At 42.6% G+C, this 25,047-nt stretch overlaps 2 protein-coding genes across 4 annotated transcripts; one reads left to right on the forward strand and one right to left on the reverse strand.

Moving 5' to 3' along the window:
* Positions 1 to 4,412, forward strand: Rchy1 (Ring finger and CHY zinc finger domain containing 1). Its single transcript, XM_070657667.1, has 5 exons — positions 1 to 650; positions 792 to 1,109; positions 1,184 to 1,462; positions 1,552 to 1,642; positions 1,715 to 4,412. The coding sequence occupies exons 1-5, from the start codon at positions 282 to 284 to the stop codon at positions 1,768 to 1,770; spliced, it is 1,113 nt and encodes a 370-aa protein (XP_070513768.1). The 5' UTR covers positions 1 to 281; the 3' UTR covers positions 1,771 to 4,412.
* Positions 3,421 to 25,043, reverse strand: Myb (proto-oncogene like protein Myb). 3 transcript variants are annotated; one of them, XM_070657618.1, is made up of 10 exons: positions 24,707 to 25,043; positions 10,034 to 10,190; positions 9,344 to 9,508; positions 8,876 to 9,191; positions 8,500 to 8,782; positions 8,002 to 8,423; positions 7,527 to 7,837; positions 7,199 to 7,288; positions 5,236 to 5,361; positions 3,421 to 5,128 (listed from the first exon to the last, which is right to left on the reverse strand). In XM_070657618.1, the coding sequence occupies exons 1-10, from the start codon at positions 24,751 to 24,753 to the stop codon at positions 4,994 to 4,996; spliced, it is 2,052 nt and encodes a 683-aa protein (XP_070513719.1). In that variant the 5' UTR covers positions 24,754 to 25,043; the 3' UTR covers positions 3,421 to 4,993. The 3 variants fall into 3 exon arrangements, with proteins under 3 accessions (XP_070513719.1, XP_070513717.1, XP_070513718.1); XM_070657616.1 differs by lacking the exon at positions 24,707 to 25,043 and adding an exon at positions 19,338 to 19,677; XM_070657617.1 differs by lacking the exon at positions 24,707 to 25,043 and adding an exon at positions 19,338 to 19,670 and having other exon boundaries at positions 8,026 to 8,423.
* Between the last annotated feature and the right edge of the window lie 4 nt (positions 25,044 to 25,047).

Consider the following 25,047-nt stretch of genomic DNA (forward strand, 5'->3'; position numbering starts at 1 on the left):
GTCCGTCACGTTCGTGGCGTTTGTACAGCGTGCTGAGTGACTGTGAATTAGTGGAGGGTTTCCTGGCGACGAAGTGGCCGCGAATCGACACAGTTTTTCCGTAATCCCGCCGACGACGCTCTCTTTCACCTTCAGCTAGTCGATAAAACGGCGAGTTGAGGATTACGAAAAGGCGAGGAGGACGAGGACGGGAGGTGCGAGATGCAGCACCGGCGTTAATCGGCAGCAAGGTCGCGTCCTGGGTCGACGGGAAAGCAGTCAGAGTCAGCGGTAACGTCGGCATGCAGAACGGCGAGGACAAGAAAGCACGCGACGTCGCGGATCACGACGACGAGGAAGTGGCGAGCAGCGACGGTGCCACCGAAGCCGTCGAGGACGTTGAAACGGCGGACCGCGACGACGTCGCTAAAGAGGCCGCCGCGGACGAGCGAAACGGCGCCGAAAGCTCCGAAACCGCGGAGCGCGACAACGCGGAGGCAAGCGGCGACGATAGCGAGAAGGCCAGTGTCACCGATCGCAAAGAAACCCGGAAGTCTTCGAAAAAGGGTGACTGTGTCTGGTCCATGTATCTCCCGTCCACCTCGGGGAAAGAGACGCACGCAAGTAATAACTACGGCTGCGAGCACTACAAACGAAAATCTAAATTTGTGGTGAGCTTGGCCTAGCAGCGCAATTCTGCAGCTATATTTATTTTTACTTAATTGGAAATTTTAGTCTTGATAATTATTAAATACTGTGTAATATTTTTTTCATATTTTATCTTTTTTTTTTTGTATATCCTTTCTTTACAGACTCCATGTTGCAACAAAGTGTATACTTGCCGATTTTGTCACGACGAGCAAGAGGCACATACAGTGAATAGGAAAGAAGTTACAGAACTGATTTGCGTTCTCTGCGACACCCGTCAGCCGGTCCAAGCTACTTGTCAAAATTGTCACTGTCAGTTTGGCAAGTATACATGCCTGGAATGCAATCTGTTCGATGACGAGGACAAAAATCAGTATCATTGCGACGGATGTGGAATATGCAGAGTTGGCGGCCATGACAAGTTCTTTCACTGTGCCAAGTGTAATATGTGCTTGCCGATTCAATTACAAAATGGGCATACGGTAAGTGTAGAATAATACAAAATTTAAATTAATATAATAAAACCGCTATGCATAATATAAATTTAATTTTACAGTGCATAGAAAACGTTTCACATTCCAATTGTCCCGTGTGTCTGGAGGACATTCACACGAGTCGTATACCGTGTCACATTCCCGATTGTGGGCATTTACTTCACCGTATGTGTTTCGAAGAGTTATTAAACTCGGGACATTACGCCTGCCCGTCTTGTCAGGTGTCACTTTTAGATATGACGGACTTGTGGAAATATTTGGATGCTGAAGTGTCGTTGACGCCAATGCCGGAAGAATATAACGACTGTAAAACCGATATCTTATGTAAAGACTGTCACGAGGTCAAATCTACTTCTCCATACGTATATCCAAATGCTGAGGCATGGAAAGTAATTGAAAGATATTAATGGTAAGATACCTGTTATTTCAGGAATCCACAGTAAAGTTTCACATCGTTGGATTGAAGTGCTTGAACTGTGGTAGCTACAATACCTGCAGGATAAAGGGCTCCCCTTGCTCAGGTAGCGGTTAATCACCGATCGATTAATTTTACCTTTGTAAACGATTACGTGAACTTTCAATTGTTTTTACAGATCCCGACAGCCTGAACGAAGCAGCCGGTATTACAGAGGAAAAAGAGGGATCGTAAAGCCAAAGTTTGAAAAAATTATCCGATATTCTCCATCAATCGTGAAAAGAGTATGCTGATCATTATAATACTTTTATTTTAGAATTTTATCTTTATTTTATCTTTTTTCTAGCAAAACGCACTTTTGTTGTCTTCATGGTATATTTAGTTCGGTTAATAAAATCGTAAAGTGGCACGTGTGTATGTGTGTGCAAACGTATGTTTAAAAAAATGAAAAAAAAAAATTGTATACAAGATGTCTCGAAATGTTTCATATTAGGCAGTGGTAGCACGATGTCACCCTATCTCGAGTAAAACTACAACCTTTGTATGTATGTTGCAAAATCTTGACATTGGTAGTGAAAGAATTGCCATTTAATACATATATACATACCACTCTTGCCATATTAAAATGTATAAACTGATGGCCTAATTAATTGTTCTGTAAACGACATATTTCACGTAGGTTAATGTAGAAGCAAGAGTAAAGTCTGGCAAAATTCCGTTCGTAATTTCTTACAAGCTTCCAGTTATACAATTCTGTCTTAGATCTCATTTAGTTGTAATCTAGTCGCGGAAGATTTAAGCGTGTATTGTTGCTCCCATTACAATTTTTCTGTAAATGTAAATGTTTTATACAAAACAAATTATTCCATACAAGTGGCACACACTAATGCAACAATAAAATGTATCGACGTAGCAAATAATTAGGGAAAAATACTTTTCGTTGAATAATATTAAGACATTACGTGTGTATTGCTGCATTTCGATGTGCGTGTATTGAGTTTGCATCTCTCTGAGAGAGAGAAAAAGAACCATTCTTCTAGCAGCTAATATATTCACTTATTAATATATAAATCTACGTAATCTGTTTTAGTCTAATTGTTCACACATATAATATCTAGATGGAATACTCTAATAATCACGATATTAATCATGAAAATCTTGCTGTTTGATAAACAATTTTTAATTATCGAATACTTGTCAAATATAGTTCACCTTATAATGAAATGTTTGACATGCGTGCTTAACTTTTTTTAAAGCTCAGATTTGACAATTTTGTAGAAATTATTTAAAATGCAAGAAGTCAAGAGTCGCTCAAAATGCAATTTTTCAAAGATTTTATGTTTTAGTAAAAATAAATCTATATAGATAATTTTAACTTTATCATTCCATTTATCATTCTATTTTACTGAATGTTAATGATATTTTAGCGACATTTTAGTGATGTTATAGTGATATTTTTAATAAGCCGTCAAATATTGAGCAGTCCTTAAATATCTATAGTTAATTTCTTTTTGTTATAAAAATTAAGCATATTTAGCATATTTTATGTGAAGGTATCGAAATTTTTTTTTTAGATTGCTCGATATTACATTGTTAAGTTATGTTATATTGTTACAATTTCATACATTGGTAAATAATGCAATTAATAATTGTCACATTCATTAATATCGTTCTTTATACTTACATTTTTAAGAATGATGTTACTAGATTTTGTGGCAATTTTATTTAATTATATAATATTACTAGTTCCATTAAAGCAGCTTTATTAGCTTTAGAAAATGTTAAATGATTACACGTTTAGCGTCTGTCACTAGAGGAAAACATCTCGCACATTACGTGTCCAAACTTGCACTAGAAAAACTTCGCGACACAAAACGATATACGTAGATTCCAATGTGATTTTTATCACGATTTTATTTTTCACTTGTAAATTAAATACGAATTACAAAGGCTCTTTGTACATAAATCGTTGCAATAATAATTTTGTTTTATATTACGTATAATATATACTACTGTATCAAATAAATCAATTATAATTTTATTCTTTTAATCTTTCCCATATAAGAAAGAGAGAAAGGATGACAAGAAGTGAATACTTACGTACGAAAAATGCGTTTTCCGCCAGGAGTATAATTAGTTGACGTTTGCATTTATTTGCTCATTTGGGAGGTATGCGTCTAAGTCTCATGAAAAAGCAGAAGCGGGATTGCAATATTTTGATGCGGGTTTTGCTCTATGAAGAAATGATTTCCGTCTGCCAGATACCTCTTAAGAAGTCACTTCTAGAAATGTAACGTCACGAAATAGGTTTAGGTATTGCCTGGGGTTTTATATTTTTCTCTTTTGTCTTATCAAACAGGCAGATTGAAATCATTCTCTTTTACGGGACGGAGTTTACAGGAAAAACAGCAAATAAAATTACAATGTTATATATATATATATAGTATGCTACTTCTTATTATCCAATACGTGGACGCCAAAGATCTATTTTTATATACGTGTTACTTATATCTCGACTGAAAACGACGCGACAATATTAAAATCGACAAAGTGCAACAACCCCGCGATCCCGGATGCAAAATTCGGTTGCACTGTGGCTTTCGTTATATGTTACGTGTATGCGAATTCAAAAAATTGCACTCGACGCGTCTAAAATTACCGAAGATATCTACAATGACGCATAACTTCGTACGACAAAAAATTTAACCCTACAGCACGCACATGGGCACGTTGAACTTTATTCCCATTATTATATAATGTTAAAATTATTTATTTGCATTTTCAATACTCATTCGTCTGCTGTAATGTTAGTATCAATTTAGAAGTGGATCTAAGATTCTAATTAAAAAAAAAAAAAAAGTTTGTATATTATAAACTAGTATAACATATTAGTAATAATTAATACATGTAAACCGTTGAAAATCAAAGTAGTATAACTTACCAAATACGAAGTTTTCTCTCATATCAGTTTTATAAATAAAATAAAATTTTTTTTTATATATACGTATAAATGATTAAATTATTTCTTTTATAGATTTCACTAAACAAACTATTAATTGGATAAAATTTTAACTTACAATGAAAACTTAGTTTCTTTAAATGTGGCAAATGAGTTATACCATTTTAGTTCTCAACCGGTTCGTATATAAATTTATAAAATACTTAAAAGCAGTTCTAAAATAGAGCAAAATAATGTAATGCTTTTCTTTTTTTAAGTACCCTTTCGTTAATCGCGCAGTGTAGAGTTAATCCACGCACATCGAGGTCAACTGATCGAATTCGTCGTTTAATTTACATCTCGAATTTATAACGCGTGATTTAACCAATAGTGATCCGCACGTTCCTGAAACGGAAGCGCCCTTATACCTTTATCTACGACTAGTTTATTAATGTTGTCTTTTGTACCACAAAGTGCGACCGGATATCGGTATATTTTTTTTTGTTTTTTTTTTTTATCTTAAAAATTCAAAGAACGTGGACGCAACGGCACCCATCCATGGTTGGTTAAAAAGCGTCGAGCGGCGCGTGTCATGTCAAGCTGATCGCGGGTACGACCACATGCCACAGTTATCCATTGCGCTTCCAATTGTGTCTACGAAAGAAAAGAAATTAGAATGTTTCACTTGGCACGTGCAGCCGTGTCTCTCTAACAAAGGCAAATCTAGAAATAAAAATTGAAGAAGAAAGAAGACGACTCACCTTGGTACGTTTTACCGGCCTGAGAGGCAGAGGGTTGAAGATACAATAAGGACTGTCGAATGCGTCGAACGTGATCGCTCTCTTGGCATTCGGCTTCCGTTGTACGGACGTAATGTCGTGAGGAGTCTGGAAAGGATAGACACACTAGCTACAGCCGGCGAATAAGAGATGTTCTTAGAAAACAATAGAATTGATTTTATATATCAAAGAGTGAACTTGAGGAGGGTGAGAAAAGGGTAAGAGGAAGTAACTTAAATTGTAAGTGGCGAAAAGTAACAGATTAAACTGATCAGTTCTTTTTTTTTTTTTTTTTTTTAGGGCTGAAGAACTGCGATAACGTATCTCGCTGTGTTCTTTTTTCTCAACGGTTCTTCTAGAGGTAGAGAGAGGAAGAAGAAGAAAGAGAAGACTGTCCACAATTCGTGGAATGACTAGGCTCTTAGGTAAGGGCGCAAGGTTGGCTTTGGGCAAGGACTTTCGTTTGCATGTCGCTCCCTGTCTACGAGCTTAAGACACTTCTTTCATCTCCAGACGCTTTCTCAGTCCATCAAACTACAGCTTAAGAATTCTTTGATTACCTTTGTACCGAACTTATTACTGAAGTTTACGTGGTAAAAAAAAAAGTAGACAAGGTTCCTTTAAATTACTTTTCTTTACAAAGAAAAGATTTCAGAATTCGAAGACAGGCTTATAATATTTTGTGCCAATAGTCTAATTTGGACAAAACGTTCAGTTCAAATAAGAAAAGACTAGGCCTTCACATTTCAGATTCGCGCCGTATATTGGGGTTGTTCGCGTTCCATATATCCCGTATAAATATCTTTGGATTGGGAAAAGATTGAGGTACTTTGGTACGCTAGGCCAGGCCTGTACAAGGAAAACGATCTCAGTTAGTGTACGCAATTTATTAGTTAGTGTATGCAATTAACATGCGACAACTCAATATATAATAATTAATAAAAAAAAAAAAAAAAAAAAAAAAAAGAAAACAAATACATAAATAATATTAATATTTACAGATATATTATTTTACATATAAATATTAATAAAAATATTTAAAAAAACATTATGCTCGTGCAGGGCTACATCGAGGATTCGTTTTAGGGACGAAGAATTGACATGGAATGAATGTTAACATGTCCGAAGTGACAAAATTTACATAGGGACTGATCTACCCTTTCCCATGCTACTGCCGCATATTTTGCAAGCAACGTTATTAATATATTAGTCATTCGCGATTTATTTTTTAAATCCATTCTCAGCAAAGTAATAAGATTGAAGCAAACAAAAACGAAACAAGATCGGTCACCTGCCGATTGTATGTACAACTACAACGATTAATTAATAATTTAATTTTCCGGGTATAAAATATAAAAGACCACAATTTGTAAGACCAACAAATATTGTCTGTCCCAAAGGTATGCACATAAATAAATTTAAATGCTTTCTTTTCTTACTGGTCACATTTGAACAACATAAACGTTTTTTTTTCTTTTTCCCACGTAAAAATTAATATTTATAGTTTTAAAATAATAAAATTAATAGTAATATTAAATAAATATAAATAATTAACGGCCAAAGTCTCGGAACCGTATAAGTTTAAATAAATAAAATTGAATGGCCTTAATGTTTAGTACATATATAGTATTATATACCTAAAATTAACAAGAATGATAATCTTTGGATTGGGCAATATTAAGCGACGAAAAGAATATTAATAGTAGTAGAAGAAAATTTAAAGAATTATCATGATCTCTTGCGCTAATTAGATTTTGTCCTCAAATAATGAATAAAAAGCAATATCAGATATGAAGTCAGGCAAAAATTTATACAAAGACATAGCATTGAAAGAAAAAAGTTAGAAGGCCGGCTAGCGTGTCTAAGGACGATTGGTACGAGAATAATACCAGGATAGGGCGGGTTGATCATTAATTTGATTTTGATTTTGAGTACGTTGATCTACCTTTGTGGGACTGGTTTCTGCCGTCAAAAAGCTATCTTCTAGCGCCATAGATGATGATGAGAACAATGTAGAAGTTTCCAAACTTTTACTCTATAAAAGGATAAAACAAATACTCATTAATTTTATTTAATTTCTCAAAATTTGCGAGTACGTTCAAAATAAACATAAAAATTACAATATTATAAACGTTAAAGTGTAAATTAAATAATGTGAATATCATATACTTCTAAGTTCGTGAAATCATAATTCACAAAAGCTAAGCACTTGTAATTTCTATGTTCTTTGAACGTAATATTAGTTGCCTCGAGTAATTGTATAGACAACATACTGGTGTTTCCACAAGAAAACTCATGTCCGTGCTATCCTGAGCCCAAGCCTGACAGAGAGCTTTCCGCGCGCGCTTTCCTCCTCCTCCTCCCGGTGCACTGTTCTCTTTACCGCGCCTCCGTATCATGCTGCTGTATCCCGAATCTTCCTGAATCGCGCTCGTTCCAGCCTCGTTCTCGGTTTCTTGCTTTATTATTTCAGTCAATGCATCTAGGCGACTAGGAGTAGCAGGCAAATGCGCGGCTCCGGTTCGTCTTTCGAGCTCGGCCAGAGCGTTTTTGAATGGCGTGGGCGTTCTTGGTGTATTACCATCTGTAAAAATAATAAAAAAAAAAGTAATTAAAAAATTCTAAAAAATTCTAAATCTTCGTAAATTTATTTAAAATATTCTGCATGCAAAGCAATGTCCTGGCGAAGATTTTATGTAAGCTATATAAAGTAATAAATTGATTTAGAACTTGTAGTGATATACACACATGTACATTTTATTAGGAATGTACCATTTTGACTTCGTCGAAAGCCAGTAGGCTGTGGCGTCGTAAGTGGACCTGGGCTGCTTCCCTTAGGCGTACTCGCGCGAGGCCACGATTCTGATGGGCTCAAACTATTCAGGAATTGCGAAGGACTGAACGGAAGTTGTTTGATAGGAGTCGACGGAGTGATGTTTCCTGTTTGCAATTGACTCGTTGTAATATAAATTGACTGACTCCCATTGTCGGAAATGTCTATCCTCTGCACCAAACTGTGCGCGTTTTTACGCCTGCGTAATATAGGTGGCTGATTTTTCTTTTCCAAATACTGTTCGGGTATATCCTCCATGTCGGGCATCGGCATTAATTTTATCTCCGGACTCTTGGAGTCGGACGTTTCGTTTGATATTTGTTGCAAGTTAAAGTACCTACAGAGGAAAAAGAAAACAGTTAAAGACTGCCAAAAAATGTACATACTTCGCGTTTATTTCAAAGGTAACATACTTAGGCAATGATGAGATTGTTTCAGCTTTTCCTCGTAAAGATCCTTTTTTTATCGGGGATATACACTTTTCATTGTTGTGCGTATGCTTGTTTGCTTGCAGGGCGCTCTGATATCCCGCTGCAGCATGTTCCCAACTTCTGACCCAATCTACCTCAAAGTTATGACTCTGCGAAGAACTACCCGCTGTCACTATCGAACTGGTAGACGAGACAGCTTTCATTTGATCGTCATCCAGACTAAGTGGATCCCTGCCGCTTTGCGCGCTTTTTCTCTTGCTTCTGCCTAAATACAACAAGATTCCTTCATTGATTTATCATGTTAAAATTTATGTAGCACTGCATCAAAATTTATCGTTGCCTGTACCACGAAAAATACCTTTAGTCGCCGCTCTTCCTTCTTCACCTTCATATTTCCTTCTCATCGTGCTATTCCAATGATTTTTAATTGCATTGTCAGTCCTGCCTGGTAAGAGCTTGGCGATCTTCGCCCACTGATTCCCAACCCTACGATGGGCCTCGACGATTATTCGATCTTCAGCCTCCGTCCACGCAGTTTTCTTTATCTCTGGGTTCAAGTGATTGTGCCATCGTTCTCGGCACTGTTTACCAATCCGTCCTCTGAGATGCCGGGCTATCAGCGTCCATTTTTTTGGGCCGTACTTCTCCACGAGCTCTACCACTTTCTCATCCTCCTGCAAAACGAAACAGACTTGTAAAACACAAAAATAAAAAGTTTATCGTGTAATAGACGTATACAAATTGAATGCGAGAATTATCGGAGATTTTTAAATTCCTAAAAAAATTTTTGGAATAACGATAATGACGGCAGAAAAGAATTACCCACCTCCTTCGTCCACGGGCCCTTGACCAGCTCCGGGTTCACGACCTTTGCCCATCTTTGCTGGCACTGCACGTCGCTGCGATCCGGAAACTGGCCAGCTATGATGTCCCATCGTAACCCGGTGCCTTGCTGCTCCGCGTTGCTCACTATCTGCTTCAATAAAGCATCCTGAAAATAGGAAAAACGAGCATGTAGGTAATTGAAAATATTTCACACCGCCCACGGTGTTTTATTCGCTCGCCATAAATGTACGAAACGAGGAAGGACGGACGCATGGGAGATCGATCGAACCCTCCGTACGGCTTTCCCACGTGAAGTCGTGTAAGTGCACCCTATGCTCTATGGGGTAGCCGAGGGCATCTGCCTCCCAACACGGCGGCGCAACTCGCTGCTGAAAATACGAGGGGTGGACAGTTTTTTTTTTTCGGGGAAGGGGAATCCGCACGGTCATTGTTTTCCCCCATCCTCCTTCCCCTCAACTTGCTAAGAGGAAGCGATACATGTAACAATGTGCCTGACGTAGAAAAGCGTATGATCAAAAGCGATATACATAAATATAAAAAAAAAATCTGACATGAGAAAAATTCAGAATAAGACTGAGCGAATAAAATCTACTTTCTGTAAAAGACAAAGAAGAACAATACGAAAGCAATTTTTTCTAGTTAATTAAAGGGCGAAGTATGACGAACTTACTTCCTCTTTAGTCCAGCGTCCCTTATTTATGTGCTTTCCTTGTCCATAGTTTGTAATGGAAATTTGTGACTGAATTTGTCCCCGATTGCTTCGATTCGGTGTGATGTACTCACTGTCGGACTCTCCGCCGCTGCTAGAATCGTAGCCAGATCGAGACCTGAAACAAGCAATAACACAGTTAGATAAATCGTGTGGACTCAAATCCTGCGAGTAAAGATATTACATTTTTTTTTCTTGCTAATATTAACGGACTAAAAATAATTTTTGGACGTCGTCGCTTTTAAATCTCAGATTTAATTCCCTTTCTCGAATAGAAGCGACCGCGCAATGCGTGCCAGCTTATTACAACCGGAACAAATGGAAGCCTTGATCCTATCAATTTTCGACGTATATCGCTAATAGCACGGTCCCCCGTGAGAAAACGACCGTCTTCCTTCCCGTAACGTTCGCCTATAGCCACCCGCGCGAATCAAGGCGCAACAAAAGCCAAATACGGAAGCGAACACGTGTATCTTCTATCTATCCGGGAAGCAACGGTCGAGGCGGGAAATCACGGATGGCTGAGTATCCTTCCTGCCCCGACCTCTTCCTCCCCTTTCTCTTCTTTTCCGTCGCGACGACTTTCATCGTCCTCTCTCAATTTCGCCACCGTCGCGACCCGGGAAGCGGTTCCGACCGCGAAAACGACCGGTCCTTGCGGTCACAAACCCCGGGGTTCTCTCCCTAGCTTTCGAGACTTCCGCCGCGTTTCGTTCCCCGAGTAATTGGCGCTTCCTCGTTAGGCTTCCTCGCAGACTTTCTTCAGCCGTCCTTCGCTCAGAAATTTACTATATCCTTCAACCCTCAAACGCCGCTCTATTTTTTTTCTTTTAACAAGTAAATAACTTGTATGAATACGAATTAAAATTAAATCACGTCGGAGGATGTTAATTACATTCGAAAAATCTGGGAAGTCTTGGGATGCGAGTTTCGCGGAGGTGGACCCGCGCGTGGTCTCCCCCTCGAGCAACAATGCACCCGAGAACAGAAGGCAATGCCGAATGCTTCTCGGTGCGCGCCATGCAATCTGCTTCACCCTCGCTTTTGCCCCTTTCCCTCGCCCTTGACAGCTGCAAGCACCGGGGAGAACCCGGGGTAAGCGACTGGAGATATAGTTGGCTTATGCAACGATAGCAACGGAGCACCCGCGGACATATGTGTGCCGCAGATGGCCCGGAGTTCCTATCGTCGCTTCGTACGCGGGACGCCATCGATCGACGACGTCCTCACCCCTAATGAACCCCCATTTCGATCAGGTTTATCAATAAATGTCACGGGGAGTGAAATATCGCGGACAGAAACGAGGAAATTTGCATGCAGACATTAAATTAAAATTTGATTTAAAAAAAAATAAAATAAAATAATAATAATTATATAAAAAATAATTATTTTCGTTAGCTTGCATTTGCGTTTGTTTTCGTTTTAATCATTTATCGCGCGACCGCCACGAAATTTATTTCAAACTACGCAGTCACCGCGCATTATTAGGCGATACGAGAGATGAAGTTACGTCATACCAGGCGGTCTAACACCATGGAATGCAAACAAACTCAAACGACGTCGTTCTCTTAAGTTTAATTACGCCAGAAGAAAAAGGCTCTTTCATAACAGCCGCGTGATACGGCAAGCGGGCCCAGCCGATGAATAATATTTAATGCAAAGGAGGAAAAGATATCTCTTTAAACTCGATAAAAAAAAAGTCAATTGTCATGCCGATAAATTGGGAAATGCCAGAGTCGTGGTGCAACGGAAAGGATGAATTAAGATGTTAATCGCACACCTCGACTACTAATTACAGTTGACTTTTTTTACATATCATTAAAGTCGTACCATACTTTTATTATTCCGCGAAGAAAATATCGTTTCCCCGCAGGTGTACGTGCATTAAAATATATTTACATCGATGCCGAGCAGCTTCGATACTTGAAAGTCTGTAAGGTGCATCGTAAGAAAGTCCAGACTGGAATAAAAAGATAACGCGACAGCGTCGAAGTCATCGTAATTTTTATTCGGATAATAATTATCACGATAAATAATTTTTTTTTTTTTTTTTTTAAATCAGTAAACTTTTTTTTTAATTTAAGCCCCGATAAAAACTAATTTTGCTGAATACTTAAATATAAAATAAAGAAAGAGTAGTTTCAATTTTTTTTTTTCTTTAAATAAATTGAATAATTTCTTTCAGAAATAGAGTCTCGAGATTTTTATATCCAGACTGTGGAAGGCTGGAACACAGTTATTATTAATTCTTGATAATAGGAGGAACATTAAATTAGCACAAAAATTTCCTGGCAGGTTACGTAAAGACTGCCTTCGCGGAATTTCAAACCGTAGCCGCCTACCTCGAATTTAACTCCTTCAAAGCACATGGCAGGCCTAAAAGGACTTCGTCCATATTCTTCGCCATTCACGAAAGAACACCTCAATCGCGGTATCGATAAGGCACGGAAACGCTTTCGGTACTCACTTTAAAAATTCAACATGCTAATTTTGAAATAAAAGAATTTAAATAACAAACTGTACAATTAGCGCGAAATTCCTTACTGTGCGACAACCTTCGTCCTTCGGCTTCGCCGAATTATCAAATGAAATACTCGGGCAAGTTTATCGGTGGCTTTGACTCGTAAGGCGACAACAGAAACAGGTGCCGCCAACAGCTGCCTACGTGCTTAGCTAGGAAAAGATGCACGGTGTGCCTTTTGTCGCCGTGCAAAAATTTCCTCTTCGACAGTTTCTCGGCTCCAGCGTGCATAAAACTCGCGTAACACGTGCGACTAACCGATGGCATGCACAGCGGCTCGTAAAAGTTAATCTTTAACGTAACGCGGAACAACGAACGCCAGCCGTTCTACTTAATTTACTAAAGTCATCGTTTTACTCCTTCTTTAGCAAATAAATAAATAAATAAATAAATAAATTGTCGGATGACGTTATCCGATAATTTATTCATTTATTATCGCATATCGATCTACAGCTTGATTAAACTCTGGCCGAGAATTCTGATAGTCCTCGCATCTGGCGTCGTTTTGCCTCCGTTGTTTATTAAAAATTGATACGCAGAAAGACGGAACGGTGGCAGAAGTGAGAATTATCCGAGTTTCGGTGCAAGCGGGAAGCGGCTAATAAAACGATATCGCGGGATCGGACGATCTGACTTCTCGTGAGAACCAGGAGAAAGCCCCGGTTCGTGCACGCCGAGGTATGGACATCTGCCAATGTCCTGAACTTTCCCCTCTTTTTTTTTTTTTTTTTCTCTCTCTTTTTCCACAGAGCACTTCCTCCGTTCACGCTCGCGCGTTTATTTCGCCTTTACGACACACGCACACCGGGCGCCCTTAGCTCCTCTTCCTTCTTTCCTTACTTCCTCACTTCCGCTTGTCGCGCGTCACGCAACAATAAGGTCATCGTGCAAGGCGTACCTTTGATACGCTACGAAAAGCCCGCTCGAGGCGATCGACGATTGCACGTCTTGACAAAACAAACGTCGCGCCTGCAACAATTTTTAATCTCAAAATCAAAATCTAAAATTATAGTTAATTTACCTTTAAAAAAAAAGGAAAAGAAAAATTAATTTTGCGAAAGATAAACAAAAATTGTAATAAATCTGGATGATTTTTTTATCTTTCTAAACAAATTTAGTGCACTAAATTTTCTATTAAGTTTTTTTTTTTTTTAATAATTTAAAGAATTATTTTCTATCAATCTATTATCTATCTAATTATAACAATTCAAATAATAATAATAATAATTTCAATTTACAATGTGCAATTTCCAAGCGTCTCGGCTTTCGCGCGTTCTTTCCGCGTAAGGCACCTCTTGAGAAGACTCTTTATCGCACAGATACCGGAATCGATTCGCTTTATCGGGCAAACTGTGCCGTTACGTGTTCCAACAGGACGGGGAATATTGGGTCAGCGCAAATACGGATCCCGCCGCGTTGGTCGCGTGCGACGCCCGCAACACAATTGATCCTTTCGTCAATTTTCTAGTGTCTGGGACCAGGTGTATGGATCCAGGGTGTGGGTTCGTTCATGGCTGCGGCGGCGTCAGCTGCTGCCCCGGTGTGTCCTACCCTCTCGCCACGATCTCGTTTACGATCGCCCAAGATACCGGCGCTTACGATGACGCGTGCCTCCACCTCTCCCTTCGGCCCAGGACATCGTAGGGCCCGCGTCCGATGACACGAGGTGTGTCACATGAACGACCGCTCCGAACGCTTTCAGAATTCGTACCTCTGACAACGGCAGAAACGTTCCTGAATTTTTTACCGACTTACTGAGACTTGTGAAATAATCAATTAGAAAAATCTGTTAAAAACAATTTAATTTAATAAAAAAAAAAAAAAATAAAAAAAAAAGAGTCAAACTTTATCTTAAAAAATTCCACGCTCGAGAAATCAAGTTCTCTTTCCATCCCGACGACTCCTTTCGTCCTCACGAAAGGAGACTTGGCGGCTGGCTCTCACGGTTGACTTGTAAGTACAAGGTTATTGACATCGCGGAACCTGTTTTAATTAAAACAGTTGGCACTTTCGTGAAATTAATAAATAATCATCTAGACGTCGATAAACCGAACCGGCGCGTATAGATCGAGATGCGATTACTGTCCTTTTATAAACTCTCGGGGCAACTGGCGCCTCGACGTTTCCGTTAATCTATCAAATTATTTAATAAAACGTGGGGGCCAAGTCGCGCGCAAATGATACGAAAAGGTCGAAAGTCCCAGGCGACGGGAGAACCTCCGGTGAGTTTCTCGCGTCCGGGTCGACTCGAGAGAGATCGCTTCGGCGGGATGCCGGTGCCAAGACCAGGTAGTTTGGCGCACGGCGTATTTTAATGAGGCCACTCCGGCATTCTGAAGGATCGGAAGGCCGCGGGGCGAGATACAGGCCCGGCGAGATGAATTTCGTGCCGGTTTCAGACGTGCGTACACGCGGGCCGGGTGGAGCGCATAGGTGAACGCATACCTATACGGGCTTTACCTACACGTACGATTGGTGAACTGTGCGGAGCCAGCCAGCCAGCCAGCCAGCCAGCCAACGACATCAGGGTGGAAGTCTTTACCGAAAGACATCTGGCTACCACCTGCCTCGATGCCCTCGCACTCGCTCCATCAAACTTCCCCATAATAGAACGCTCCCCGAGCATACGCACCCGCTCTCTCATGTGACGCGTGCACATGTGAAGGAAACGCGTACGTGTGCGTGCGTGCATCGGCGACCGTGTGACGCACACCGGTGCAGGTATATGCGCTTGTTTGCGCGTGTAGTACGCGCCGACAATAATCGAGTGATCGCGCGCTCCTCTCGTTCCCGTGGGGTTACACGAAAATACAGGTTTACGGTATACGATAAGGGTCCCAGCCTCGTATCGGGAATTAAATATTCATCCGCGTCTGCGGATCTAAGACGAGATCGCTTATTTCCGCGTCGAGATATACTCGTGTGAAAAAAAAAAAAAGAAATCGGGAAAGCGATCACTTCCGCGATCACTGAGAAAATCGATCAACCAGATTTTTACAAACATATCTTTTTTTTTTTTTTAAGGGTTTTTATTTTCCAGAGGGACTTTATTCCGTCATTATTAAAAAAAAGCAAAGCCAGCTCCAACTGAGTATTTAAATATCGTGCCGGATATTTCATTATTCAATTAATTATTCGGAAATCGAATTGTTCCGCAAAGTCTTCCCTTCTGCGTTCTAGATAATACATAACAATACATGTACATTAACCGGTCATTCACTAGTGGAGTCCACCCCGGGGTGCTATCTTTCTCGATCAGCCGTGCGTCTAAAAAAAAAAAAAAAAAACCGAAATACACGCACATGTGCGCTTCGTGCGTGTACGCATGTGCGATGCACAAGGCGCGTCTACGAATTCCATCCCCGGCGTGACGTGGAAAAAAAAGGCGGGAAGACCCTCGGGCGCGCGCGTTTCATCCCTCTCGTCCGCCGAGGTGCGCCCTAACACCGCGCCTTTTATCCCCGTGCCCATTGCGAGGCGATTGTACATCGGACGAGCCACCCGGTGCTCGTTCCCATGACAAGTGCGATGGATATTTTCACTCGTGAATCTTTAATTCCACCGTGGGAATCGAGGCTACATAGACGACGAGAGATCTCGCGCATATTGTATCGCGCTCGTGTGCGTGACATTACGACGTTATGTGTGCGATCCGATTAGATTACATCTTCCACATATTCGAGACCGTGGTTCTTTATATCGTTACGCGGAAACCGAGATGAAGGAAAATCTCCGAGGCGATCAACCCCTCGCGCAATTTTCTTTCAATTCGTTATTATAAAAAAAAAAAAAAGAAAATTTATTATTAAAAAGTTGTTAGAATTAAATACTACTAATAATAATTAATTATATTATAATATAATAAAAATTAATACTAAACTAAATATTATGAAATTATTATGTAAAATTATTATTAAAAAATTGTAGAAATTGTACGAGTGCAATTTTAATTCTTTAGCTGCTTGACAGTTAATATTTCCTTTTATTTAATACACCACGGTGCTTTCGGACGATTCCAAATGCTTCGTCTAATTCTGTTCGAGGGGTAAATTAATTACGCATCGAATATGATAATAAATGCGAAACGTCTCGTCGGTTTTTGAAAGGTGGCACAGTGCTCGCTAGACAAGATTATTTAGGGGTGCTTTTTTCTTTTTTTTTTCAATTCGGGCAGATGCTGGAAATCAAGTTCGCCCTTGCAGCCCGCCGATCGGCACCGCCAGCCCGGGAGTGCGCCAAATCGATATCGAAACATAATGAAAAGGAAAGAAGAACGGGCTGCGAGAGCAGTCGAAGGGCCGCGGCGGTCCATCCCATCTTGAAAGAAATCTCCTCAAGGGGCCCGGGTCGCGAATCTCGTCGGCAACCCCCTTCGAAATTTGTTATTTGACGTTTCGGGGCGGCTTCTTCCTCTTCTTTATTTTTATTTCTTTTTTTTTTCTTTTTTCTTTTCTCGGCCGACCCCACACGGTCCAATTCGGCGGAATTTTGGGGCAACGACTGGCAGCTGTCCAGACTGTCGGCGCGATTCAGTTTTAAATTCGATTGTGGAACCCGAGAAATTTAATCGCATGCCCGCGATCGCAACGCGCCCGGGGTGTTATTCCCCATTGAAGAAACGTCCCTTCGCAACGTTGACTTCAATTCTAATGACTGCCGCGAGGAGCTCACAGATCTCGCCGACACCCAGGAGGCCCCTAAGAACGAGATAGAGAATCTCTCGCCGGTCTGAGACCACACGCGACGCGAGCACAATAATACGCGATCTATTTATATGAAGACTCCATGAGAGAGTGATGTATGACTAATGAGGACAGCTTCATGAAAGTATAATGCTTTAAAAAAAAAAAAAGAAAAGAAAAGAAAAAGACGTTTTTGTTTAATTCGGTTATCACCGTTGCAACAACGTGTCAAGCGATATCGAGTTTTAAACTTTTACTTTAACACATGTATATTACGAAACTATTCCCGACGCATGGTCAACGATTCTGACGTATACCAAGAAAAATCCACAAGAGCTGGAAAGCAAAAAGAAACGTATCGTTTTCGGTTCGGGGTATAGTCATTCATGTCCCCGCGTGTTTGCAGAGCTACATAACAGCCTGCCTTCCTTTCCTTCGTTTTGTAGCGGTCTATGCTAATACCTGACCTCCCGATGGTGTTCGGTATGCCGACTTAATGACCTTTCCAAGATCCTGGCCAAGTGTGAAATTGCAGAATTACAAGAGTTCGCCTTTGGCAACATCTTACTGTTGCCAAGCAGTATTTCCACAGACGTGGAAAAAAAAACCCTCCCACGTTCCCTTTAAGTTTCTAAACCAGCAAGGCATTTGACAAAATTAAAAACCAAGCGCTCTCTCGCATTGGATCTCCGAAAAACAGCTTCTCGGGCGGGAAGATAAAGTCCCGGAAGGTAACGCCGTCTAATTGAAACCGAAATTGACTGATAGTTCGCGTGAAGGAAGTTCTTCCCGGGGAAGGAACGGTACCGGGGGCCCAGGGCCCGAGCGACCAGCGAGAAGTAGAAAATAAACGATGCACGAATTCCCAAGCGCAGAATTGACCTGGAACCGGGTTTAAATCTCCTTAGTCAACCTGGTCTCTCCCCCTGTATCTCCCCCTTTTTGTCTTGTCGAGACGGTAAACCTGCGCGAACGGACCGGCCGGGAAAAGACGAATAGTCGTTTTTCTTTTACCTTCGGTACGACGCGAGCGAGGTTTTGAGGAGCGCGACAGTCGCGTTACCTTCGGGTACCACGCTGCGAGAGTAACCATGATGTTACCCCGGGCATTCTTGTCCATCCGTTCATCCTCGGACGCTCGAGCTTTTTCCCCGTCACCCTAGTACCGTGATGAACGAACGCTATTTCTCTCTCTCTCGCTCTTTCTACCCGAAATACCTCATTTGCAAAGTACTACCTGTCTTCCTTCTTTCCCCGTCATTTGCCTAGGAATACGCAGCCTGACCTAGACCATTTCAAAGGAAACAATTGCAATTGTTGCTAGAATAAAATTAATTTTACTTTCACATGTGGGTTTTTATGTAAGACACGGAAATAGTTCACGAATGTAAAAGAATTTATTCAGCACTACGTCGGGAAATATAAAAGGCGGACAAACAAAGCCGACTAACGTGCGAAATATTCTTGACAAAGCATTTGTTTCTCTTTTATTCATGAAAAAAAGGGAAAATATCTAATAGTCAGCGGTCGGTATATGAATGAAACGTGCTACACAACGGAGGCTTTCGGCGTCTTAAAAAGGATACAATTTAATTAAATATATTATTATGTATTATATGTATTATGTAGTACATAATATTAAACTTGTCGCAACGAAATTCTGCATTTTTCTTTTAATTTAATTTAAACCTTAATTTTATATATTTTTTAATAAATAACCAACGATTCGCTTTTAAAAACTCGCCGGCCCATTAGCTCTCATTAAGCGACAAATGTGCGTCAAAACAACTTCGTAATCTATCTCGCGATAACGCAGCATCCTTTGATACCGCGCTACGCTTCCGCTCTCTCGCCTGAATACCCTCGTAGTAAATTTCGAAATCTTTCTTTCTACGTCTTCCGAGACGATATATCTACGAGGTTTCCAAGAGCAAATACACATATTTACATCTTACATGATCGGTCTAAAGTGAAACCAAAGGATACCATCTTCACGACGGCAAACGAGATGAGCAAATAATCACGTAGATCTCAGAAGAGGAGGGAAAGGGGGGCTACTTACGCTTCCGTGATCGGCGGCGAGCAGAAGGAGTGATAACCCGCTATCTCCGCGCTGCTGATGGACAATCCATTCGGCGCGAGCAATCCGTTCGAGAATATATCCATCATAGGCGACGCACGATTCCCCGCTGAGGGGCAGGGGGAAAACGCGAGCGGAGGAGAGCCCAGGGAGGTAAAGCGGGATACGAGGATCCTCTCCCGCGTGGATGCTGCGACAGCACCCCCCGGCTCTGCGAGCACTACCGGCTGCTGGGCGCGATAACGGCGCGGTCCATGGCGATCACCCCCCGGGTCGCGTCTTCGGCCGTGTTCCACTCCGCCTCACGCGGTCATGCTTGCGCGCTTTTACCCTTCGGCGGCCCTACGCGCAAAGGGAGCCTTACGAGCGCCAAAACGCGAGGCGCATCCCTTCCTCCGCGCGTCGCCTTCGACCCCTTGGCCTCGTCTCTCCGCGTGAAGGGCGCGCGCGCTTCCTTCGTATCGCGCTCCTTTCGATCGAAGGGGTGAGAATATACCTGTTGATCGGCGCGGAAGAGGATCGTCGATAAGCGCGATAAATGGGACAAGAGACGCCGGAACCCCGCCGCGCGCGGACGCCGAGCTTACGCGCCGAAAAAAAAACACTTGCGAGCCCTTTAGGAGTCACGTCGCGCGGCTACTTTTTCGAGTACCGCGCCGAAAGGTCCACTGCGAACGGCGGTCGTACTCGGACTGGGGATTGCCATACGAGGCCACGAGGGGACTCCTCACCGATGGCAAACAGCAACGGCAGGTCTAACGCTGGTATACGACGGTGGAGGGGAAAAAACGGCGGAAAGAGGAGAGGAAGGGTCGAGACCCTGGGGAGAGACGGAGACGCGAGGGGACAGAGGGAGAGAACAGGAAGACGGAGAGAGTTATCGAGACCGAGGGAGATAGAGAGCGAAGTGCGCACGAGGAAACCGGCATCTCGACTCGAAGCCCTCGAAGGGTGAAGTGGAAGAGGCGCCGGCCAGCCCTACGTAGAACTTACATGCCTTGGAACGCAACGCGAGAGAATCGGCTTCGCTTACTTTCTAACTTTTCGCAATTTCTTTTTTTTTTTTTTTTTTTTTTTAAAAAAGGCACACCAAAGCTTCGACTTTTGTAAATTTAATTACTGAACTTTGTTCGTGGAAATAAATATATTTCTTTTGTTTCAAATTAAATTAAAACCGGAATAAAAACAACGGGGCTGCTTGTCGCTAGATTTATCGTGCGCGAGATAAAAGTATCGAAAATCTCGCTTTTGTTGCGACTCGCGGGTCGGCCTCGAGCGATCGTCAGTCTGCAAAAATTTTGCGCAACGCTTACCGCATCGATGAAAAGTGTAGACAAATGTTTACGCGCGCGGATATTATTTTATTTCGCTCACGACGCGGCTTTTGTTTAACCCGCTCTCTTTCAAGCGCGAAGGAATTGAGCGCCTCGAACGGAGTCGTTAAAATGAAAAGCACGCTTTGTTTGTGGGAATGTACTTTAATAGCGGCGCATACCTCGAGGAACTCACGGCCTCCGGACCTTAAGCCGCGCTTATAACAGACTTGACGTGTAGAAATCAACGTTTTATTCCTCGAATATCGGCACGCTAAATAATGCAGCCGCGAAACGGCAGACGCGCGACGCGAGGGAGTCGCTTCGCTGGAGGTGTCGTTAAAATTTCGAGGACCGGAAAATCTGTTAGGTGATAAATTATCGCGACTCGGTGTAAATGACGCTTTAAGTCGATTGACCCATGGGAGGTGCAGCAAGAAAAATAAGAGAGAGGAGGCGAAGCAGAGGCAAAGCAGAGGCGAGGAAGACGAGAAGAAGAAGACTTGGAAGAAAAAGAATGAGAGAGCAGAGAGAGAATATTGCGACGATGCTGACGAGGAAAAAGAATGTAAGAAAGACGAGGAAGTAAGAGAAAGGGCCCGCGGTCTTCGGGATAAGCCGCAAGGTCTCGGCGATGTGTATCGCGCTGACGAAATCTGGGAATTGATCGATTCCTTGACGAAAAACGACGGAAGGCCGCAAATCGATGGCGCGAAACCGCCGGGGAACCTTCCGTGGATTGCGTCTCTAATAAAAAAAAAAAAAAAGAAACACGCAGGATTTCTAAATCTAACAATAAATATCCTTTCCAGACGTTAAGAACTTAAAAAATAAATTTCCTATATATTTATATATAATTTTTTTTTTTTTTATATATAAACTTCTTTCTTTTTGCGTTAATTTTATCTGCGATTTAGATTGATTGAATGCGAAATGCAACATCGTAGTGTATACTGTTCATCTACCTTAGTTAATTTTTCACGCTCGATTTTTGCCGCGGCTGCACGCGGGATTTTTTTTTTCCAACGAAGAGGAGCGTCGCGTGACTCGTCTTGGAGCCGAGGACCCGCTTCGAAATTGAGAGCTGGCATACGCCGAAGTTGAAAGAATATGCAAAATCTGGAAGAAAGGACTTCCTGCGAGAAGAGATGTGCGTATGCCGCCGCGCGAAGCGCGCCCGATTCTAAGAAGAGGAATCTACGGGTGGAAGAGAGAAGACGGTCGCAAAGGAAGAAACGAAGAACCGACGGTACAGGTACACGCCCGCCGCTGATGCAGCGGATGCAGGTCGCCACGTGAGAAGAGTCTGGACAGGTTTTCCTCGGCGGAGACCGCCCCGCCGCCTTCCGGGTCCTCGCTTCGAATTAAAAAAAAAAAAAAAAAAGGCAAACCGCCGACCGTGGCATGGTCCATTCCCGAAATTACACGCTCGAGTAAACGCTAAGAATCGCCCGTAGCCGTCACCTTGCTCGGCAAAAAACCGCGTTGCAAGAATCTCGCGGATATACAACCAATTTTGCGCGCCGGCCGCGATTATTTCGAGTAGCCTCATCTCTCGTTGTCGCTTCTTTTTTTTTTCCCTTCTCGATTTTCGTGAGTCCACGGCTAGGTGACGTCGACGTTGTTTTTCACCCTCAGACACAATCGAATTTGTGCGCCGCGATAGGAGATCGGCGTGTTAAAGACGCCGCATGGCGTGTGATGCAAAGCGCGTCTCGCGTCGCCGGGTGTCGATCCCTCTCAAACACGGCGCGCTGAATAGCGGCGCATCCGCGCGACGGATGAAAGGGCCGAGGGCCGAGGGCCGGGCGAGCACGGAGGGTTCGCTGCCGCTTGTGTTCCCGCGACCGGGCAGCTGTCTCTCGTTTGTTTCCGCGCGCGCGAGCGCGAGATGACCGGCGACACCGAGAGGTCAATCTCGCCGAGCGGTCCAGCAGTCTCCGCGAAAATAAAGGGCGCGGGTGTCAAACGGAGGCCCCTCGCGAGAAGAAGATGCGAGAGAGTTGGATCGAAACTCAAGAAAAAACGTAAGACAAGCGTGACCATGAAGAGACCACTCTGAGAATGATAGCTCTTTTTTTTTTTTGGCTTTAATTATAATTTTATGACGACGATCGTAGTTAATTAAACTATAATTAATTAATCAATAAAATTTAGGTAAAATTTATTAATTAAAAATAGTAGCTATTCGAGAGCAGCTATATTCTCCTCTCAATTCACCGAAGCAAGAACCGCGTGGCTCTGTACAACTCATCTGCGTTTGTTCGCGGTCTGGCAGTTGCCATGCGGGGCACTGGGACGTTGGTTGACGTCACCCTATCTTCTTCCTGACGAGCAATATTGATAAGTGGACCTCTCGATGCCGGGGCTAACTAAGAGGAACCACTCCGCTTCGCGGGAGCATTCATCTCGGGGACGGACGAGATGAAAAATAAAGAGTTTCCCCGCTTTCGACGAGCGTTCGAGGGTTAATTGTTGGCAAAATTCGAAAGAGAACTGGGAGAAGATGATCGATTGGATATAATTTGATCCCTTCGAAAATGTTAAACTGATAAAATTTATCGGTTTTGATGTCCCCCTTCCTTCTCGTAGAATTTTATCTCGCAGTAGAAAGCTGATCCCCTCGCAGGTTATTTTATACTCGTTATCGGATATAAGAATGGGAAAGACGAGATCGACGCGGGCAAGTGAAACAAAAGAAACGAATAATCCCGTGAAACAAAGGCATGGGCAGATAATGCATGTTATATTTTCATAAGAAGCGATATAATAATTAAAAAAAAAATGTGTAGCTGAAAAGTGCCAATTGCAACGAAATACAATAAAATACAGGAAACACCTGAAATCCTAAACACCCTCCCCTCAAAAAAATACATATGACGTCCTAAAGAGCGTTTCTATCAATGCAGATTAATTTTAATTTCGGTTTAACGCGTTTTTTTTTAATTCTAAAAATTACAAGAAAATAACGAGGATATTGAATTTAATCCGTGCTAGCAAAAATGGCTTCGGGATACACATATACATGTAAATTTTTAAAAAGAAACAAGATCAGCCTATCGAGGGAATCTATCGCCCGGCTGAGAAATAAACTACGCGATAACTGTATAATAATCGAGCGATAATAATAAGGACTCGACTAGCAGAAAATCACCTTGAAGATGAGCGGATGTTATTATCGCTCGCGAGACTCGATTTCCTTCTCGTTTTCGTCGCGGCAAACAAGCGACGCGTAAAAGGAAGCAACGGAAGACGGGAAGTTTCCAGCTCTGTGGACCATTTCTCACGTTTATCAGGCTCTGATTAATTCAACCGTTTTAACGCGCCCACCGAAAGGTCGTGAATGTTTAATTAGTAGCTTGAAATTAATTTAGCCTAGTTAAACAAATTGCGGGAAGACACTTTTCTCCCTCTCCCTCCCCTTGTCCTTCCACTCGGCATTGAAAATTAATGTATTGAGAACGGCGGTTAATTAAAATAACAACGCTCGTTAATTAGCTGCCATTATGGCAAATAATGCCTGGAAGAGGCTAACTTCACGAGGCTCGGGAAGCGGACGGAACGCGTTCCCGCCAACGCCGGATACCCCGCACGACGAGGTTAAGCGTCCCTTCGCCCTGGCGCGGATCTCGCGGTCGAGAGTGATGCAAAGGGCACGCTGAAGGCTTCGCGTACCCCTTGCAACGCTCTCCCACGCTTAACCTTCCCGCCAAACCGCCGCGTTAGAAAAAAGAAAAAAAGAAGAAAATAAAAGAAAGAGAGAAAAAGAAAACGAAGAGTCCAGGAGACGCGTCTCCCCGCGAGTCCGGGGGCGTACTTTACCCCCGTCCACTTCCCCCTTCGACGACCCTGCCGGGAAACAATCCGAAGCCGACTTGTCTAAACCCGCCAAGCGGGGGGAGGAGGAAGAGGAGGAGGAAGGGGGAAAGAATTGCGTCTCGACGCAGCCCGCGGTCCTTTCCCGTCGAAGAGCGAAGGGGCGGGGGAAGAGCGAAGGGCACAAATAAAAAAAACGACGTCCAGAAGGAGTGCACTCACCTCTTTCTATCAGGAGACATGTTGCCGCATCGTTTCAGGGTAAACATCCGAGGTGTAGTCCGTGTGCGAGTAGTGGAACACGAAGCGATTTAAACAATATGGCCGCTGCTCGTTCTCTCACCCTCGCGGAACACGACGCCTTGGCCGAGGCGCGGAAACAGCGTCCCGCCGACGCTCGACGATCCGTTCCTGCTACGCGCAACGAAAGCCGCGAGGCCGGTCACCTGTCGCGTCACTTTGACAGATCGAGCCGCGAGAATTCGGGCCGCGAACTCGCAAAAGTCGTAAACCGCTCCCCGCGACGCCGCGAGCCGTACACCTCGCTTAGGCTGACTGGCTCG

The sequence above is a fragment of the Cardiocondyla obscurior genome, linkage group LG06, assembly GCF_019399895.1.
Source record: "Cardiocondyla obscurior isolate alpha-2009 linkage group LG06, Cobs3.1, whole genome shotgun sequence".
Classification (NCBI taxonomy): Eukaryota; Metazoa; Arthropoda; class Insecta; order Hymenoptera; family Formicidae; genus Cardiocondyla; species Cardiocondyla obscurior.

Bases quoted from the DNA above. Each gene is read 5' to 3' on its own strand.
- Rchy1 (XM_070657667.1), top strand. From the start codon at position 282: ATGCAGAACGGCGAGGACAAGAAAGCACGCGACGTCGCGGATCACGAC. The intron at 1,110-1,183 runs GTAAGTGTAGAA...TTAATTTTACAG, and splicing joins AATTACAAAATGGGCATACG to TGCATAGAAAACGTTTCACA. The intron at 1,463-1,551 runs GTCAAATCTACT...CTGTTATTTCAG, and splicing joins TATGTAAAGACTGTCACGAG to GAATCCACAGTAAAGTTTCA.
- Myb (XM_070657616.1), bottom strand. From the start codon at position 19,444: ATGATGGATATATTCTCGAACGGATTGCTCGCGCCGAATGGATTGTCC. The intron at 8,783-8,875 runs GTATTTTTCGTG...TGTTGTATTTAG, and splicing joins AGGAAGAGCGGCGACTAAAG to GCAGAAGCAAGAGAAAAAGC. The intron at 7,289-7,526 runs GTATGTTGTCTA...ATCCTTTTATAG, and splicing joins GTTTTCTTGTGGAAACACCA to AGTAAAAGTTTGGAAACTTC.